Here is a 16,204-nt window from a genome sequence, read left to right as displayed (position 1 = left end):
CCGCCCCCCCCAGGTGACCCTGAAGGTTTGCTGTCAGTCATTCCTGAAGTGACTCCAGCGAGTGCCGTCTCCGGCCGGGAAACACTGTCTGTCTCCACGACTTTGTCGCGCTCCCCGCACCCCCCACCCCCCCATCCGTGCTCTGCGTTCTCCATAACGACTTCCCGGGGGGCCGTGAGGCTGCGGAGGGGAGGGGAAGGCATCTCAGAAGTCACACCACTCGCAGGCCCGACGCAGATCCGGGTGCCCCCCAGTGCTCGCGGGGGGGCGGGAGAGGATGACCGAGCCCGGACCTGCCGAATTTGGAAGAGGAGAAAGCAGGCAGGAGGAGAGAGGACGTGGCTCCGGGGCAGCCCCTGGTTCTGCACTCTGACCCCCCTCCCCCCGCCCCGCCCATCACGACGTCTCCCGAGATCCGACGCACAGCGCAGTCTGGGGGGAGGGGGATGGGCAGGGCAGACCCTGCTCCCTCCCCAAAGGCAGACACGCGGGCTCAAGGACAGGAGTCGCTGGCCCGGGGTGGCACCGGTAGAGTCGGATGTCGTCAGAACCTGAACTGAGGTCCTCTGAGCTCCCGCTGACCGGGCCTCCCCTTGTCACACTGCGGGGGCGCCGCGAACTCCGTGAGCAGCGGCCGCCGGAATGCGACTCCGTGCGCCGCGCTGTGCGGATGCCTTGACGTCTCGAGGAAGTTGTCCTGGGAGAGGCGTCCACGCGCCGTTTTCCGTGGTCGTACAGACAGCCCTCCCGTGCGTAGAGGGTGAGAGCCGGCCTACCGGCCACGTGCAGTCGCCGTGATTGTAAACACAAGTGTACGCGACGGTCCGTTGGAGACGAGCTGCTAAAGCGTGCGTTAGAGATCGATTCCCATGGGGACGCACGCCGTGCAGCTTTCAGAAGCGCGTTTCAAAGTACGGGCTTGCTTACCGTGTTAGCACAAAATGGATTTTAAGATCCTGATTTCCTATGAGACAATTTCTGATTTTCTTGATTAGAAATTTCAAGATAATTTGGTTTTGCGCTCTCAGAAACTTCTTTCTACTCTAAACAACTGGCCTTTGCCCTTGGGAAGCCGACAACCCCCGCGCTAGCCTCGCTGCCCGCAGGACTTGCCGGCTGGGAGGCCTCCACCAGGGGGCGTGACGCTGCGGAAGAATCGGTGGCCCCGGGCGTCCGTGTGTTCGTAGACGTAGCCTGGCGGGGACGCGCGGCTGGCGGGGCAGACCTCCGGTTTCTTGGGCGCGTACTCCGTGGCGTACACGGTCACGTCATCGAAGGGGCGGGAACTCCGCAAGGGGGCGTGGACGGGCTTACAGCTCTCCGTCGGGACCAGCGTGTGCGGCACGTAGTGAGCTCGGAAGGTGCTCACGCCCTCGAACCTCCCGGAGGAGCGGCGAATCTGCTGCTGCTGCTTCACGAGGCCCCGGCGACAACCTTCCCACGCGGGGAAATCCTCCTGCGTGGTGCTTTTCCCTTGGAAAGGACACTTCTGATTTCTCCTGTGGGACGCGGGCCTGATGGGGGCGACGCGGGCCGCCCGGTGGGGCACGAAGTCCAGCTGGCTGGTGCTGCGCAGCTGCATGGCGCCCGCGGGGGGCGCGTACTCCGGCTCCTTCCTGACTCCTGGGGCTGGGATCTCCCAGGGCTGAAAACTGTCCCGGAACTCGGTGCTTCCCTCAAACGGAGCCTTGGGGGTCGCCCAGGTGTGTGCGGGCCTGCAGGTTTTTGCACTCTCGCCAAGGAGACCCTGGAAGGCACATCGGTGCGTGGTGAGGTCCTCGAAGGGCTGGTCGGGGGGCCTGTGGGCTGCTCTGGGCTGCGCAGCCTTGGACTCGAGCTGGTAAGGCACGTAATCCAGGCGGTGGCTCGTGTCGCCGTGAAAGGGGGCTGTGGGAGGTTTGACTGCAGAGACGGGTTTGAAGGTTTGCCTGGGCTGCATCTCCTGGGCCACGTAGTCGTCCTGAAACGTAGTGGAATTTCCAAATTTCACAGTAGGGGGAGAGTAAGTGTGTTCTGGTTTGCTAAGTTCACTTCTCCGAATGTCCCAAGCTCTGTAATCATCTTGAAACACACACACACACACACACACACACACACAGAGAGAGAGAGAGAGAGAAAGAGGGAGAGAGAGAGAGGGAGAGAGAGAGAGGGAGGACATTTTTAAATACCAAGGGAGACCACGATCTTGTCAATATCATGACCTGATTTTCTCCTGGCCAAACTCCCGCCCATTCCCTTTAGAAATGTGAACACCAGTCCAGCACGGAGTTCCTCTGATTCCCATCAGCTCTGCTCTTTGGGGTCCATTTCCACCTGCTCTTCCTATGCTGGGCCCCCCCACCTTTAACACAGGTAACTTCCCTCCTCTAGATTCGTCCGATCGCACCGCCAGGGAAAGGAGCTCCCGGGTCTGAGTGCTGATAGTTTTTGAAGCTGAAATGGTTGTGTGTTGGGTGGAGACAGTTCAGGAGATCTGTTTGTGTTCCCAGGAGCTGGTTGGGATTTTTGCTCTAACTCATAAAGTGCTAGAGTGAACCCGAAAATCTAGGATTAACGTAAGAGTGAGGGCCCGGCTGTGTGAGCCAAGAAAGGTGAGGTGGGAGTTGCTGCTTGCTCTGAGGAAGAGGGAATTCCAGCTCCTTTGTGCAACGGGAACCCCGCAGGCCTCCCTGAGCAGAGATGCAGGGTGCCTCGCGGTGTCCCCAGAAGATCACTGGTTTCCATTTCCCTCCTCAGGAAGTGGACTTCGCAGCATTCCCAAAAGATGCAGGGCCGGCTGGAGGCCAGGGGCCTGAGCCGAGTGCCTTTGGGGGTGTTAGAAATTGTACGTGCGACCTGGAAGTGACACGGAAGAGCTCAGTGGGAGATTCAGCGTCAGACGCCTTCCTTCCACGTCTGGCTGCTGCCCTGCACCCCGGGTGGAAAGCTCAAGCGCTCACCCTTCAGGGGAGGGCTGCTTGGGTTTTCTGTTGCGAGACGAGAAAGCTGAGAAACTGAGTTGACGTCGCCCCAACATATATATTTCTAAATAGCAGAAGTTAACGTATAAAGAAGGTACACAAGATAGAGTGTTAGAGTCTGAAGCCCACTAGCAAGTTCATGGGAAAGGCCAATATGTAACTGTTTATTATTTCACCTCATTTGAAGAGAACAGTTCCTCGCCCAGAAGACTTTTCTGCTAGGATGGCCAAGCTTGGGACCACGTGGTCACCCCCACCTCCAGCTCCTGGGGTCTGGGTGACAGCGGGCCCCTGGGCCCAGGGCGGCAGTCCCTGGGCTGTGAGACCGCCTGGCGGGGAAAGGTGAGGTGGGTCAAGTGCATTCTGGGAACCTAGCTCTGGTGAGAGAGAGAACAGGTCCCCGAGACCTTAGCTAACGTCCCTCTTGATCCTCAGTCACGTGACTTGTTCCGAAGGCTGCATTTTCTGATATTGATACAGTCCATCCTACAGCTTTCTTTAACTAGAGTGTGTGCGGTATACGTTTTTCCGTTCTCATTTTTAACCTAGCTGTATCTTTGTAATTAACATGGGTTTTATGTAGACAGCACGCAGTAGGTTCTTTTTTTTTCTCTTCACGTACTATGACAATCTCTGCGTTTTAATTACCATGATTAGATCACTGACCTGTAATATCATTATGGATAAGGTTGAATTAGCATCTGCCCTCCTGTTGGCTTTGAAATGGTTGCTAGTCTGCCTGGTGCATGGGGCGGAAGGAAGGGACCGGCACCAACGACAGGGGGAATGAGGGGACAGGTGTGGCACAGTGCTTGTCCGACGGCAGCCTCGGTTTTTACGTGTTCGGAGCTGGAGAAAACTGAGCAAGCGGCTGGGCTCTGGACAGGAAGCCAGGCCCCGTAACTCTCAGTCAGGCACACGGTCTTCTGTTCACGCTACAACATTATTTTGACCAAAGAGAAACATTTTTTTTCCCTGAGCCACAAGGACGAGTTTGACAACGCGGCAAAACGACCATGCGGTGTTAGGCGTCACAGCTGGGAGTGAGTTCTAGCTGTGTGGTCGCATCTTTTTTTTTTTTTTTTAAGATTTTATTTATTTATTTTTAGAGAGGGAAGGGAGGGGGAGAGAGAGAGAGAGAAACATCAATGTCCGGTTGCTGAGGGTCATGGCCTGCAACCCAGGCATGTGCCCTGACTGGGAATCGAACCTGTGACACTTTGGTTCGCAGCCCGCGCTCAATCCACTGAGCTACGCCAGCCAGGGCTTTGGTCACATCCTTTTTGAAATGGCAAGTTACCTTTATAGGTTGGGACAGTGTCCAACTTCCCTTTCGTAACCTGTGGTCTCTCCAAAGGCCGGACTATTGCCACGGGCTGCACCTTGTGAGAACTGAAATCCTGCTTGTAGGTGGTGTCCAGGTCCATCTGCCCCTGTTTGGGCGTGTATTCTTCCGGCGCGTGGCGAGGCTGTTGGGCTATTTCATACGGACGGTAGTCTGATCTGAAACATATACATTTCAAACATAGCCTCACAGGTTCTTGTACCTGTAATTATTTCAGTGCAGTAGTGGAGTTTTCTAGGTTTGTACTGGAAAGGTTTAAGGAGCTATTAAAATGGTGACAGGTGACAAACTCTTTGAAAGAAATAATTCAATTCTTTCATGTCCTATCCAGTGACTAAATACCTCAAGGAATAAATAGGTCAAAAAATCCTAGTGTTCAAGACATCATTATAATGGATCCCTAGTTAACTAGACATTACATAAGTAAAATCGTTCTGTAATTAATTTTTTTCCAAATCCTGGAAGGATATCTCAGGTGAAAAACATAATGAATTTGAAAACATTTTAAATGTGTCCCCTGGGTCCACTTTGTGCAAACCCTTACTCATCTCCTTAAAGACTCTGGCTAACTGCGGAGGCATGCCTCCTTTTCCTTATGGAAGTCATGCAGTCTCCCTGCTTTTCTACAAATAGTCAGCTCTGGCCTTTGGGCGGAAATCACATTCCTAGTGTGGACGTGAGTCTGACTCCTCCTTGGATTCCCCCCCGAAGCCCCCGGCGTGAGGGGACCCCAGGGTGACGCGGCTCCACCAGGCCTCGTGCGACCGCATGTGGGAGGCAGAGCTGGGCCTGCGGACGCCAAGGCCGTCTGGTGGGTGGGTGGTGGGTGTGAGGGGCACAGTCTGAGCGATCACACTGCCGGGGCCCAAATCTGACTCTGTCATCCGTGAGGTGCATGGCCTTGGACATCTTAGCCAACCTGCCTGGGCCCCAGCTTCCTCGTAGATAAAAAAACAGGACAGTAACATCATCTACCGCACGGGGCTGTTTCAAGGACAGACACGCACGGACACAGAGCTTGGTGCACAGAGCAGTGTGTGAGCCACAACTTCAGAGTTGCTTTTTTTTCCCCTCTGGACTCTACTGACTGCGTCACTCACTTTAGGATTTGTTCACGCCATCCTGAACGAATCAACATTTTCTCTATACGTCCATAAGCTCCGGAAAACCAAACCAGACTCACGGAACACTTCCTCCTCTCCACAGTGTGACTTGCTGCCCCCGTTTCCCTCCCCCGGAGACCGCCGCAGCCTGGGTCCCAGCACCGTGCCCCCCCCCCCACTGTGGCTCGGGGGTTCGCAGACTTCTGCGCGATCACCTCCCTCAGGCAGGTTCCGTCCCTGCCTTCCTGGACCCCTCGAGCAGTGACCGGCCTTGCTGCCCACTCCCCCTCGGTTCCCAGGAGGTCCTGTCCTCATCTCCTCTCTCCTCTTCTCGCCCCGTGTTCACCCCTGAGGGCAAGTCTCCTTATCACCTGTATGGACACGACTCAGATTTCTGCCTCAGCTCAGACCTGGTCTCTGAGCTCCAGGCCGGCATTCCCAATGCTGGTCTCCTGATTAGTCAGTGGCATCTCCAAAGTCAATACGCCCCTCGTCAAACTCACTATTTTCCCCCGACAGACGCGGTCCTTCGGCCTGTTCCCCGGGCTAGTGAATGCGTTGTCTGTCCTCACCTGCACGGCCAGAAACCTCGGACTTGCCCTGCACGCCTCCCTCCCTTCCTGCCTCTGGTTCACCGTCAGCTCCGGTCAAGTGCTGCCTCCTGAGCGTCTCCCCACGGCCACACCACTCACTGCAAGCTTTCATCACAGCTCGTCCAGACCATCAGTTCGGTGGCTTCCCACACTCACGCGCCTGCGCCCACTCTGGTCTTCTCCCCAGGCCTTTCTCACCCTGCACCCACACTCATCCTCTCCCAAGTAATCGTGGGCAGGTCATCCTCGCTCTCATCTCCCCAGTCTCTTTTCTTAACCCCCTTATGTCCCCTCAACCACCCCCCCCCACACACACAAACAAAAGAAAGGCCCTCGTGGCCCCCCTTGCTCTGGCTGCTCCGGCTGCCCGCACCCTCGTCCTTCCTTCCAGGCCCCTCCTGCTGCACTCTGCCCCGGATGCACTTCCTCCTGCACTTAATCCAGTTCATTGTCTCTCGTCCTTGATGCATTAGCTCATTCTTTGCATTTTCCTCACAAAGTCAACCCTCTTTTATTCTGGCTCTTAAGTGACCCCGTGCTATCCCTCCGTAGATTTTTACCATTGTTGCCCTCTTGCACTTATTTTGAGGGATGCGTCTGAAGGCCAGCGTCACTGGACGCGGGCTCTGAGAGCACAGCGAGCTCGTGACCGTTTTGTTTTTGCTCGTTCCCGTGTCCCCGGTGCCCAGCATCACGCCTGGCGCTTCGGAAACGTTATTCGGCGGGTGAATAGTAGTAGGAGTCACATACCTCTGCCTCTCCAGACGTGTGAGTTGTTCTTGGCTCTTCCCGAATGCCAGCTAGGGGGCAACGGGCTAAAACACAGACGGGGAGTTGGAAGGACAGGGAGAGGACAGAGGAAGCTTAGAAGTCCGAGTCTCTCTAGTCAAGCCAGGTAACTGTTAGAAAGAGCACCTCCAGACCCAGAGCAGCTTTCTAGAGAGAAGTGGCCAAGGGTCAGTGCGCTGTTGTTCATCTGACGCGTCCTGAAACCTGGGCCGAGTCCAGAGCCACGCTGTGGGGCAGCTGTCCCGCCCACTCCGCCATCGCCCAGAATGAGCTCTGCTGGAAGCGACATGAGAGTGGATAACGGTACAAGTGGAAGTCGCTGTAGAGCATGTGTTTCAACCCTAAATTAGAGAACGCTCCAGCGTGAGCTCCTGGTAAGCAGGAACCTCTTACTGGTGCCTTTTACTTAATGTCGGAGACGGGGCCTGGAATCTAGTGTGCGCAGTAACGGGGTGAAGGAAAGAAGGGACCCACAGTGTTGGCAAATGTACAAAGAGATTAAAAAAAGCTAGGTCCAAATGGCAAGTTTAGGCTTAGGAGGAGTTTTGTTGTTGTTGTTGTTGTTTTATTACCCGCTGAATAAATAATGGAGTGCCTAGTCTGTGCGGGTAGGTACTGGACTAGTGCTCTGGACCCAGCCTGTGGAGATGAGACTGGACGTAGCTCCTGCTTTCAGGGAGCTCGGAGGCTGACCCAATGGCGAGTAACAGAAATGCGCTTTGGGAGCGGACACGGGACTTTCACCAGCTGAAAACGGGGCGGGTGTCACAGGCTTTCCTGAGTGGTGACTGCGTTGAGATTGAGAGGTTGCAACTTGAAAAAAAAAAGCATTTGATTTTTCTAAAAAATAATAATAATAAAGGAATAAATACAATGGGAAAGTATAAGAGTGTTTTAAGCAGTGAAGCAAAAGGATTCGATTTGCATGTTAGAAGCTCATCTTGGCTAAAGTGTGGAAACAACTCAGCGAGGCAGAGAGCAGAGGAGACACAGGAATCTCCTGCCTTTCCCCGGTCGTGCTGACAGGAGAAAACAGGTAAATACAAGAGATTTTAGCAGGTAAAACAATATCAATAGAACACTTCATTTCCCTTTTCACTGTTATTCAAACTTAATTCTCATTATTCTGTTTTTCTCAAGTCATGACTCAACTGGTTTCTTGCTTCTTAGGTTAGTTCAACTTAAATCCATGAAAGAGTTCAATTTAAAGAGTTAAAGAACTTTATTCAGAGCAGAAGAGTTGGGGGAAAAGTAAAGCAAGTAGTTTCTCAATATTTACTTAAATGTCGTCATTCCTTCCATTTTACCACGGTATGCTTGAAATCCTTGCTTGGGTTTAAGACTCTGAGCTGGAAGAACACTGCCATAGGTAGGGTACTTTTCCGAATATTCAGTGGTTGGGCAGTACACGCCAGACTTCTCATAAATCCTTGTGGTCTCGTGTGGACAACGATGTCGCCTGTGCAAACAGAAATAAGCTGAAAGGTTATTTTCACTTTCGGAAACATTCTGCATGATAATTACATTGCAATCAGAGACCTTCAATACACTCAGCATCTCTAAGTTTAAGAGCAGCTTTACCAAAAACAAAACAAAACAAAACAAAAAAAAAACCAAGACCATCCTCCCATTCTCTATTTTCTCTGCAGTGGTGTCCACGGACACAGTGACTAAGTTACGGTGTGTCCTCATGTGGTGGAAACCCTGGCTTCCCTCTGACAGCAGTTTGGTGCATCTTCTACTACAGCCGCTGAAAAGCTAACACTCGAATTCCCCCGGCCCCCTGCAGGCTGGCTCCACAGTGCAGGTCTCCCCTGCCAGATGGACAGGCTCCCATGGGGCTCTGACCTGCAGAGAGCGCCCTGGAGACATCTGTCTGCTCGCATGAAAGGCTCGAGGCACAGAGAGTGTGCAGCCAGCAGTGGGCAGTGAGCATCCTGGTGTGCAGGGGGGCTCCCTGCTGTGGCAGCTCCCTGACCGTGGCACTGGTGGGTGGCTCTGAGGCAGTTTCCTGGCTGGGGCAGAGCCAGGGGCTCCCTTGGCAGCTCAGTTTTGCAGCACGATTTTTGGGAAATTTTTCCTGCAAGCTTAGGTCGGAAACTGTTTCTTTGGTTCTCCCGACAATTCTGTGGGCTGCATCTACTCCTTAACAGATTCCTTTTTGCCTGAACTAGCCAGAGTAGATTACAGTGCCCATCCCTGAGAACCCTGACCAACACATGCTACCAGCGTGCAGCTGCGAACGAGGATGAGGTTGATCTTTACAACTGCTGGAAGGTGGGGAGGTGGTAAACAATGAAAAAGCAGGTGGTGGACTGGTACGTACACTACGCTCTCTCGCTCTCTCTTTTTAAAGAGTGTGGAGGTAAAAAAAAGCCTTAAAGCATATTTGTTATGTGCGGGGGACAGGATTAGGAGGGATTTTCACTATATTACAGATTTTTTTTACTTGGATTTTTATACTATGCCTCATGTTATTTATTTCATAATCAGGACAAAAACATTTTTCGGAAAGTTGTAAACCTAGTACACCGTGGTTGCACTACGGCGCCTGGGATATGTTGTGTGAAGGCAGGCCACCAGCGAGTGCAGGGGGAGCTTTGTCTGCTCCGTGGGTTCGACACCACGACCCTGAGAGCCTTCAGAGTCCACGGTTCCTAGCTTCGAGATTAAATTCTTTTCTTTCACACTGTCAATTTTTAATGCTTAAAAGTCAGTCTAAACTTTATTTCATGTTTGAACCATGTAGCTTTTCATTTTCCTGAAGTTTCTATGACCTTTAATTCCTCTCATATCTTTTGCATTTCACGTGCACTCACGATTTTCAGCCTATTGTGCCATCTGTTTTACTGGGTCCTCTTTTTTCATGGTAGGTGTCCGCAGTTTGGAGTGTTAACTGTCCCTGGACACTCAATTTAAATTCCTTAAGGAAGCATTCTTCCAGAAGGGTGCCGTGAATAGAAGCTGCCTGAACTCAGCACGTTTTTCTGTCTTTTAAAAAAACAATCCATGGAAGAGATGAAAACAGGTATCTCTCTAGAGCTGAAAGATAGTGTTTCCTAGGTTCCCAAGGGGAAAGAGATGGTCTTGGACTGAAAAAAAAAAGAGGAAAAGACTCCCCCAAAAACGACAGGAGGAAGGTGAAAGGAGGAGAGGGAGGGGTTCGTAGGAAAGTGGGTGATCTTCACAGGACTGGGTATCAGTGGCCCAGGAGGCGGCCAGATGGCTAAAAGGGACCTACAGTCATGGCTCCCAGCGTTGCCAAAGATCCTTGTGCCTCAAACATAAACCTGAAAGCGAGGGTGGCACCACTCCTGAAGGATCATGGGAAGAGCAGTTCACTGGGAACCTGGCCAGTGTTCACAGTCCGGAGGGGACGCTGACACTGGCAGTGCCTCGGCTCCCTGGCCCGTGCCCTGCTGGAAGAAGGGCCAACCTCCACAGCCCTGCAGACAGAGGTTCCTGACGGCTGCACGGGAAAGGGTGTTGGGTTGGATAAAAACATAAGAAAAAAATGGGAGCAATTTTTGCACATCACATCTTTTGGATTCATGCCCCAAGTGTTAAGTTATCTTGTAATGCGCATCTACTTATTAATTAAAAACAACGTTTATTGTAAAACTACAAGGAGGACTGCTTTCCATCAACACACAGTGATTCTCCTTTGGAGGGGATTAGGAAGGGAGTGACACGTTCATGGTGTTTATTTCACCGAGATTGATCTAATCCCTGGGTCAACAAGGAAGCTGAAGAGGAAGACTGTCGACAGGGTTAGGAGGTTGCTAAGGACTCACAAACCAATCCTGGGTGTCACGGTGGCGACTATTACCTTTCCTGCCACTCAGATCCCAAAGGAGCCCTGCCTGGGTGGGAACAGGATGGGGTAAGACTGGGACAGAAAGCTGGAGATGGAAAGAAGCGTAATACGAGTTTAAAACTCAGGGACTGTACATTCTGTTGTATCCTTTTTCTCGACCTTTCCTTCCTTAAAACAAACAAACAAACTGTGGGGCATTCAGTCTCCCGGTCGGATCCGATCGCACTACTTTACCGGCCTTAAATCCAGCCACACCTTCACATCTACCCGCCCCGCCGGATGGCAGGTCAGTGTGCACCCTGGACTGGGAGCCTACGCAGCAGAAACGCATATAACAGCAGTCGGCGGTGCCCGGTGCCGAGCGAGCTGGGCCGCGTCCCCTGCCCTCTCGGGGACCACCCGAGGCTCCGGCCGCCGCCTCCAGTCCCCCCGCGGCCGCGCCTCACCCGCAAGTGCAGATCTGACACAGGCACCGGCTCTTCATACTCTCCCGCCTGCAGGGTCCACTCTGCGGCTCTCCAGAACTCAGCAGCTTCCCTAGTTAGGGCCAACGCGTCAGCCGTCGTCAAGGCAACGCGGCCTCCCGGGAGACGGACGCGGCGCCAGCTTCCGGTGGCGTTCGCACGCACGGGTCAGAGGTCGTGCGTCCCCAGCCCCGCCCCTCCCCGCGCGCCGGCGTTCACTACCAGCGCGGAGCTGTGAACACCTGCGACACGCGCCGCGTGCAGCCGGGCCGGGTGTCTGAGAGGGGCGACGGGCGGCCGGGCGCGTGAGTGCGGGCAGCGCGGGGCTTCGGCGACCTGGCGGGTCAGCTCGCGGCGGGGTGGGGACCTGGGGAGCCGCGGCGGGCGGGCGGGGCGGGGACGAGCCGCTGTCGAGTGGACCGGAGACCCGGGGACTGAGGTGCGGGGTGTGTGGCGTTGAGGTGTGCCTTGGGGAGCGCGGGGGGGGAGTGGAAGACCCCAGTGCCGCGCGGGGTTCGCAAGCACGTGGCCCCAAACTTTCCTCAGACTCGGCGGGCGCTCCTGAGCCGGGGACTGCACCTCGGGAAGCGCGCGAGGGGGGCGGGAGGCGGGCGGGAGGGACGTCGGCGAGCCCCCTCTCGGGAGCACGGCCCCCGGGGTCACCTCGGCGCACCCGGCTCCCGGAGCCGCGTGACCCATCGCCGCGCCCTCCGGGGCGGGGACCCGACTCCCGGGGCGCCGTCGCGATCCGGGGCTCGCGTTTCTGCTCCGTTTGGGCGTGGGCCCCGGGGGTGTCGCCCTTCCGGGATCGGCCGTCCCTGCCCAGTCTGAGGCGCCCGAGCAGTCCTGTCAGCTCCCGGCGTTTAAAAAAAAAAAATGACTTGAATGCCCCGCCCTTCAGCCCAGGTGCCGCGTGTGACTGCTTTTTAATGTCCAGTCTCAGGAAAATCGGTGACCATGGTGCTCAACAGCTTGGATAAGATGGTTCAGCTCCAGAAAAACACAGCCAACATCAGAAATATCTGCGTGTTGGCTCACGTTGACCACGGTGAGAAAACCCTTTGTAAACGCCTTGCTGTCCGTAATTAAGGGGCTGCGTGCGTCTCCCGAGGGTGTCAGCGGGGGGAGGGACGCCGGGCGGCGAAGCGAGTCTGACTCCCTCCGAACGCGTGGGGAGGACTTCCAGTGTTCAAGTGGGAAGGATGCTTGAGACGCCTTTGTAACGTGGGGAGTCGGCAGCCTTGACCCGCTGCACTGAGCAGAGGGGACCAAAAAAAAAAGATCTCTGGGCCACGTTTTGTCATTTTGAGCGGTGGAGGGCTTACCTCCCTAGCCATTGTCGCTGTGAACGATCCTGGGCGATTGACGGAATAGTGACGATAGAAACTCGGGTAAAGCCGAGTAGCGCAGGTTTTAGTGACGACGGAAAAGCTGTTCGGCAGACACATTTTGGTGTGCGTGGTGCTTTGTCTCGTCGCTTAAAAGGAGTCTGAGGGTCTGTGCATTTTACTGCGTGTAAGTTATGCCTCAACGCAGACAGTTCTGTGCTGGGAAACAGGTCGCCCGGCCACTTTCCGGGCGGACGGATGCGATCTGCCGGGGCTGCAGCCGGGTCCTCGGGGCCGGGATGTGGGGTCCTTCCAGCGGGTGTGCAGTCCCACACTGGAGTCGCCCTTCACGGTGCCCCCGTGTCTCGCTGCGCTCAGCACACGTGCACGGGAACCAGCGCTTACGGTCAGATGTCGGATCTGCAGACGTGGCATCAATGCTGTTACTTTAACAGGGAAAACCACCCTGGCGGACTGCCTCATATCCAGCAATGGAATCATCTCCAGCCGCCTGGCGGGCAAGGTACGTCGCGACGTCGGGTGAAGGCTTGTAAGGGAGTGTCGGCGCTCTGCCACGCGGTGAGCCAGCCCCCCGCTGTGTTCTCGGAGGCCCTCTGCGTGCAGCGAGTCAGGGGCCGTCCTGGCCCCGCCGGGGGAGTTTTCTCGGAGGAGGAGAGTCTGCGCAGGTGGGGCAGTTGGGTGGCTGGAGGAGCAGGCGGGGAAGACAAGGCGGACGAAGTGGGAGAAGGCTGGCTTGGGAGTCGTGCTGGCTTGGAGCGGAAGGTTTGCGTGTGCCCCGAGGGGCGAGAGCACGCACGGGCGGAGAGGACGGGCCAGGTTAGCAGGGACCTTGGAGGCGAAGCCAGGTGCCAGAGGGAGGGAGGCTCCTGGGCGTCGCAGTGAAAATCAGCGAAGGCGTCTTCGATTCCGGCTGTGCTCTGAGCGGCCCCGGGATGACTCCCTTGCAGCACAAAACTGGAGACGGGCCTCCCCTTCACGCAGTCCCGCGACAGTGAGTTACTCTCACGGGTTTTGAGTGGAAGAAATGACTAAACATAAACGTTAGGAAGCTGCACAAGTTCGACGGAGAAGGGGGCGGGGCAGGGAGCCGCCTGTTCTGCAGAGGCCGGTCAGTGCGGTGCTTGGGGCCGAGGGGCTGCAGCAGGAGGGTTCTCCGGTCAGGCACGGCCGCCCTCTGCACTGATGCCCCCATAAGTCCTTACCTGAGGGCGTTAACACTTTATGAAAGCCGTCGGCTAAAGGGCAGTGTTCGAAATATCTCCTACCCTATCGTTCTTAAAAAAAAAAAAAAAAGTGTTTAAAGTCTCATTTGGGGAAAGGAGCAAAGGCTTCCCTTGCTTCTAGAGAACGGTTTGAGTCTCTGTTCAGCCTTCGTTAGAGGGCCTGTGAGGAGGGAAAGAAGGGCTGTGTTCTTGACGAACGGAAGGAAATCCCCCCAAAACTGCCTTCTGTGAGTTGTGCGTGGAGTGCCCGTCGTTCCCAGCTGGAATCTGAATGAGCGACTTTTGGGGGGTGGTGGGGGAGGTGTTTGAACACATTCGGAAGGTGGTCGGTGATGTGTTGGAGTTTGTCTCCCTCTTCCCCGTGACAACCTGCACTCTCCAGCCCCCTCACCCCCTGAAGCCCACTTGCGCTCACGGGGAGGTAAGGGGCGTGTGTTGCGTCCCCGCAGTTGCGGTACATGGACAGCAGGGAGGACGAGCAGGTCCGCGGCATCACCATGAAATCCAGCGCCATCTCACTGCATTATGCGGAAGGTAGGTCCAGCTGTCTTTCAAAGAAAAATCGTGCGGATCTTCCGTGTCCTCCTCCTTCCGTTTCCCGCGTGAATTGCATGCCTCGGCGTCTTTGCTTTATATTCCGTGAATTGCATTCTGGCCTCTCCAGGTGATTTGTCGTCGGAGAGAGTCAGTCTGTGCAGACTTGGACGTAACTGGGGACCTCTGGGTGGGTTTTAGGGGGACCTCTGGGTCCCCACCCCCTTCTACCCAGGCCCCTCCTGTTGCGGCCTGTTGGAGCAGCCTGCCCTCCCGGGCCCTGGCTTCTTCCAGCCTCACCCCCCTGGTGTGGAGGAGGAGGAGGTCAGGAACGCACGTTTCTCCAGCAGGGGTGTTGTGGGGATCCAGCGAGGTGTGAGTGGCACGTAGAAAGGGCTTCCTCAGCGCGGTGCCTGGCTCCCAGGAGGCTCTTCGTAGGTGGGGGCAGGTAGAGAATCGAGTCTTCAGACACGCTGTGCAGGTGCTGTTTGGAGTCAGCAGTTCTGTCAGGGGAGTCCCACGCCGGGATGGCAGCAGCCGATTGAGCCTCGGCCGTCTCCGGCTTGCAGCCGTTTCTCAGAAACACTCCGATTCCGCGGTGCCCGAGGAGGGGTGTTTACTGCACGCCCGCGCAGCTGACGGGTGCCCCCTCACACCCCACGCAGGGAGCGAGGAGTACCTGATCAACCTGATAGACTCCCCGGGGCACGTGGACTTCTCCTCTGAGGTGTCGACGGCCGTCCGCATTTGCGACGGGTGCATCATCGTGGTGGACGCCGTGGAGGGAGTCTGTCCACAGGTAGGGGGGTCTGTGGGCCGCGCCGTGAAGCTGCCTCACTGGTTCGGGGAGGGGGGGTGAGGGGGGAGCTGACCGCTGGTAACTCCGTGCTCGCGGACATTCCACCGACCACCAGGAAGCTGGTTTCACGCTTCACACTGGACGCCGTGCCAGTCTGAGATGGAGTTACGGCACCCGAGGTCTGAAGGGATTTTAGGGAGGATGGCTTGCTTCAACTTGAGGAACGTGAAGTGTCTTGGAATCCTCCTGTAGAAGGGCCAGCAGAAGTGGGAGCGTTGAATTCTGGGACGACGGGGTGGTTCTGCCCCAGTGGGAACGGTTTCTGAACGGGAGAGGGTGCTGAGAGCGAGTCCTGAGCTCGTTCTCCCCCGATGCCTCCGCCCACCTGCGCACATCCCCCCCCCCCCACCTTAATCCAGGGCTCTCCTCTCCTCCTTCAGCGCTGGAGGGGGTCCCCCCTAAGGCCAGGGTGGACCTTCAGCTCTGGTGGGCGTGGAGTGCAGAGTGGCTCTCTCAGCTCACTTTTGATGATTTTTTCTTCAAACCTTAATGTTTTATCTTAAAAACGTTGTCATCTTATATTCTGTTTCTTAATGTACCCTTGTTTTTTAAAGTTTACCTACATTTTATAGAAAGAATAAAAGGTTTAAATAACTCAAATGGAGGAAAGTTGATAACTCTAAGAAGATGTGCCGTGATTACGCTGTAGCTTCCCCTCGGGTCTCCCCCAAGGGCAGAGGTCTTTCTGCTTGAGAAGCGCAGCCTTAGTCTCTACCCTGGGTCTCAGGTGTCCGGACACGGTCAGTGCGGTGCGCACACCTGGCCATGGAGCAGCAGAGTGGTGACCGGTGCGCGGAGGCGGGGGGTGGTTGGCGAGGTGTCCTGAGCGATCCTGGGGGAATGCTCTGTCTTGGCACCTGTGTGTCGGCAGCGTTAGTGTCTGTTTTACATTCATTCAGCAAACCCTGTGTGTGTGTGTGTGTGTGTGTGTGTGTGTGTGTGTAATCCCACCAAGCTCATCACTGTCTTTTGCACAGTTTGATTTATCTTTCTTAAATGAGTCCCACGAAGGCAAGGACGCCTGGTAGCCTGTAGTTCTTTGTCGGCGGGTAGTGCCTTTGTCTGACTGGCACCGCCTGCGCTGCGGCGAAGGGGTGTGGGGAGGGGCTGGTCATGGGTCAGGATGTTTAAATGTGCCGTGATTACTTCCAGTCGTGAGTTTTGTGTT

At 55.5% G+C, this 16,204-nt stretch overlaps 2 protein-coding genes across 2 annotated transcripts in view; one reads left to right on the top strand and one right to left on the bottom strand.

Moving 5' to 3' along the window:
- Positions 1-1,087: 1,087 nt before the first annotated feature.
- Positions 1,088-11,186, bottom strand: SAXO2 (stabilizer of axonemal microtubules 2). Its single transcript, XM_045824727.1, has 4 exons — positions 11,054-11,186; positions 8,070-8,249; positions 4,261-4,463; positions 1,088-2,061 (listed from the first exon to the last, which is right to left on the bottom strand). Exons 1-4 carry the CDS (start codon positions 11,089-11,091, stop codon positions 1,088-1,090), a joined length of 1,395 nt encoding a protein of 464 aa, XP_045680683.1. The 5' UTR covers positions 11,092-11,186.
- Positions 11,187-11,247: 61 nt separating this feature from the next.
- Positions 11,248-16,204, top strand: part of EFL1 (elongation factor like GTPase 1) — a 55,258-nt gene continuing 50,301 nt past the window's right edge. The window contains exons 1-5 of the mRNA XM_045825039.1: positions 11,248-11,376; positions 12,009-12,119; positions 12,855-12,922; positions 14,093-14,177; positions 14,843-14,976. Coding sequence (XP_045680995.1) covers positions 12,029-12,119; positions 12,855-12,922; positions 14,093-14,177; positions 14,843-14,976 — 378 coding nt within the window. The 5' untranslated portion in view covers positions 11,248-11,376; positions 12,009-12,028. The remainder of the gene's footprint in view (positions 11,377-12,008; positions 12,120-12,854; positions 12,923-14,092; positions 14,178-14,842; positions 14,977-16,204) is intronic.

Source organism: Phyllostomus hastatus, unplaced genomic scaffold, assembly GCF_019186645.2.
Source record: "Phyllostomus hastatus isolate PE091 unplaced genomic scaffold, TTU_PhHast_1.1 phas_scaffold_555, whole genome shotgun sequence".
NCBI classification, from domain to species: Eukaryota; Metazoa; Chordata; class Mammalia; order Chiroptera; family Phyllostomidae; genus Phyllostomus; species Phyllostomus hastatus.
The sequence above is the reverse complement of the archived record's forward strand: the minus strand, read 5'-3'. Positions and strand labels throughout refer to the sequence as shown.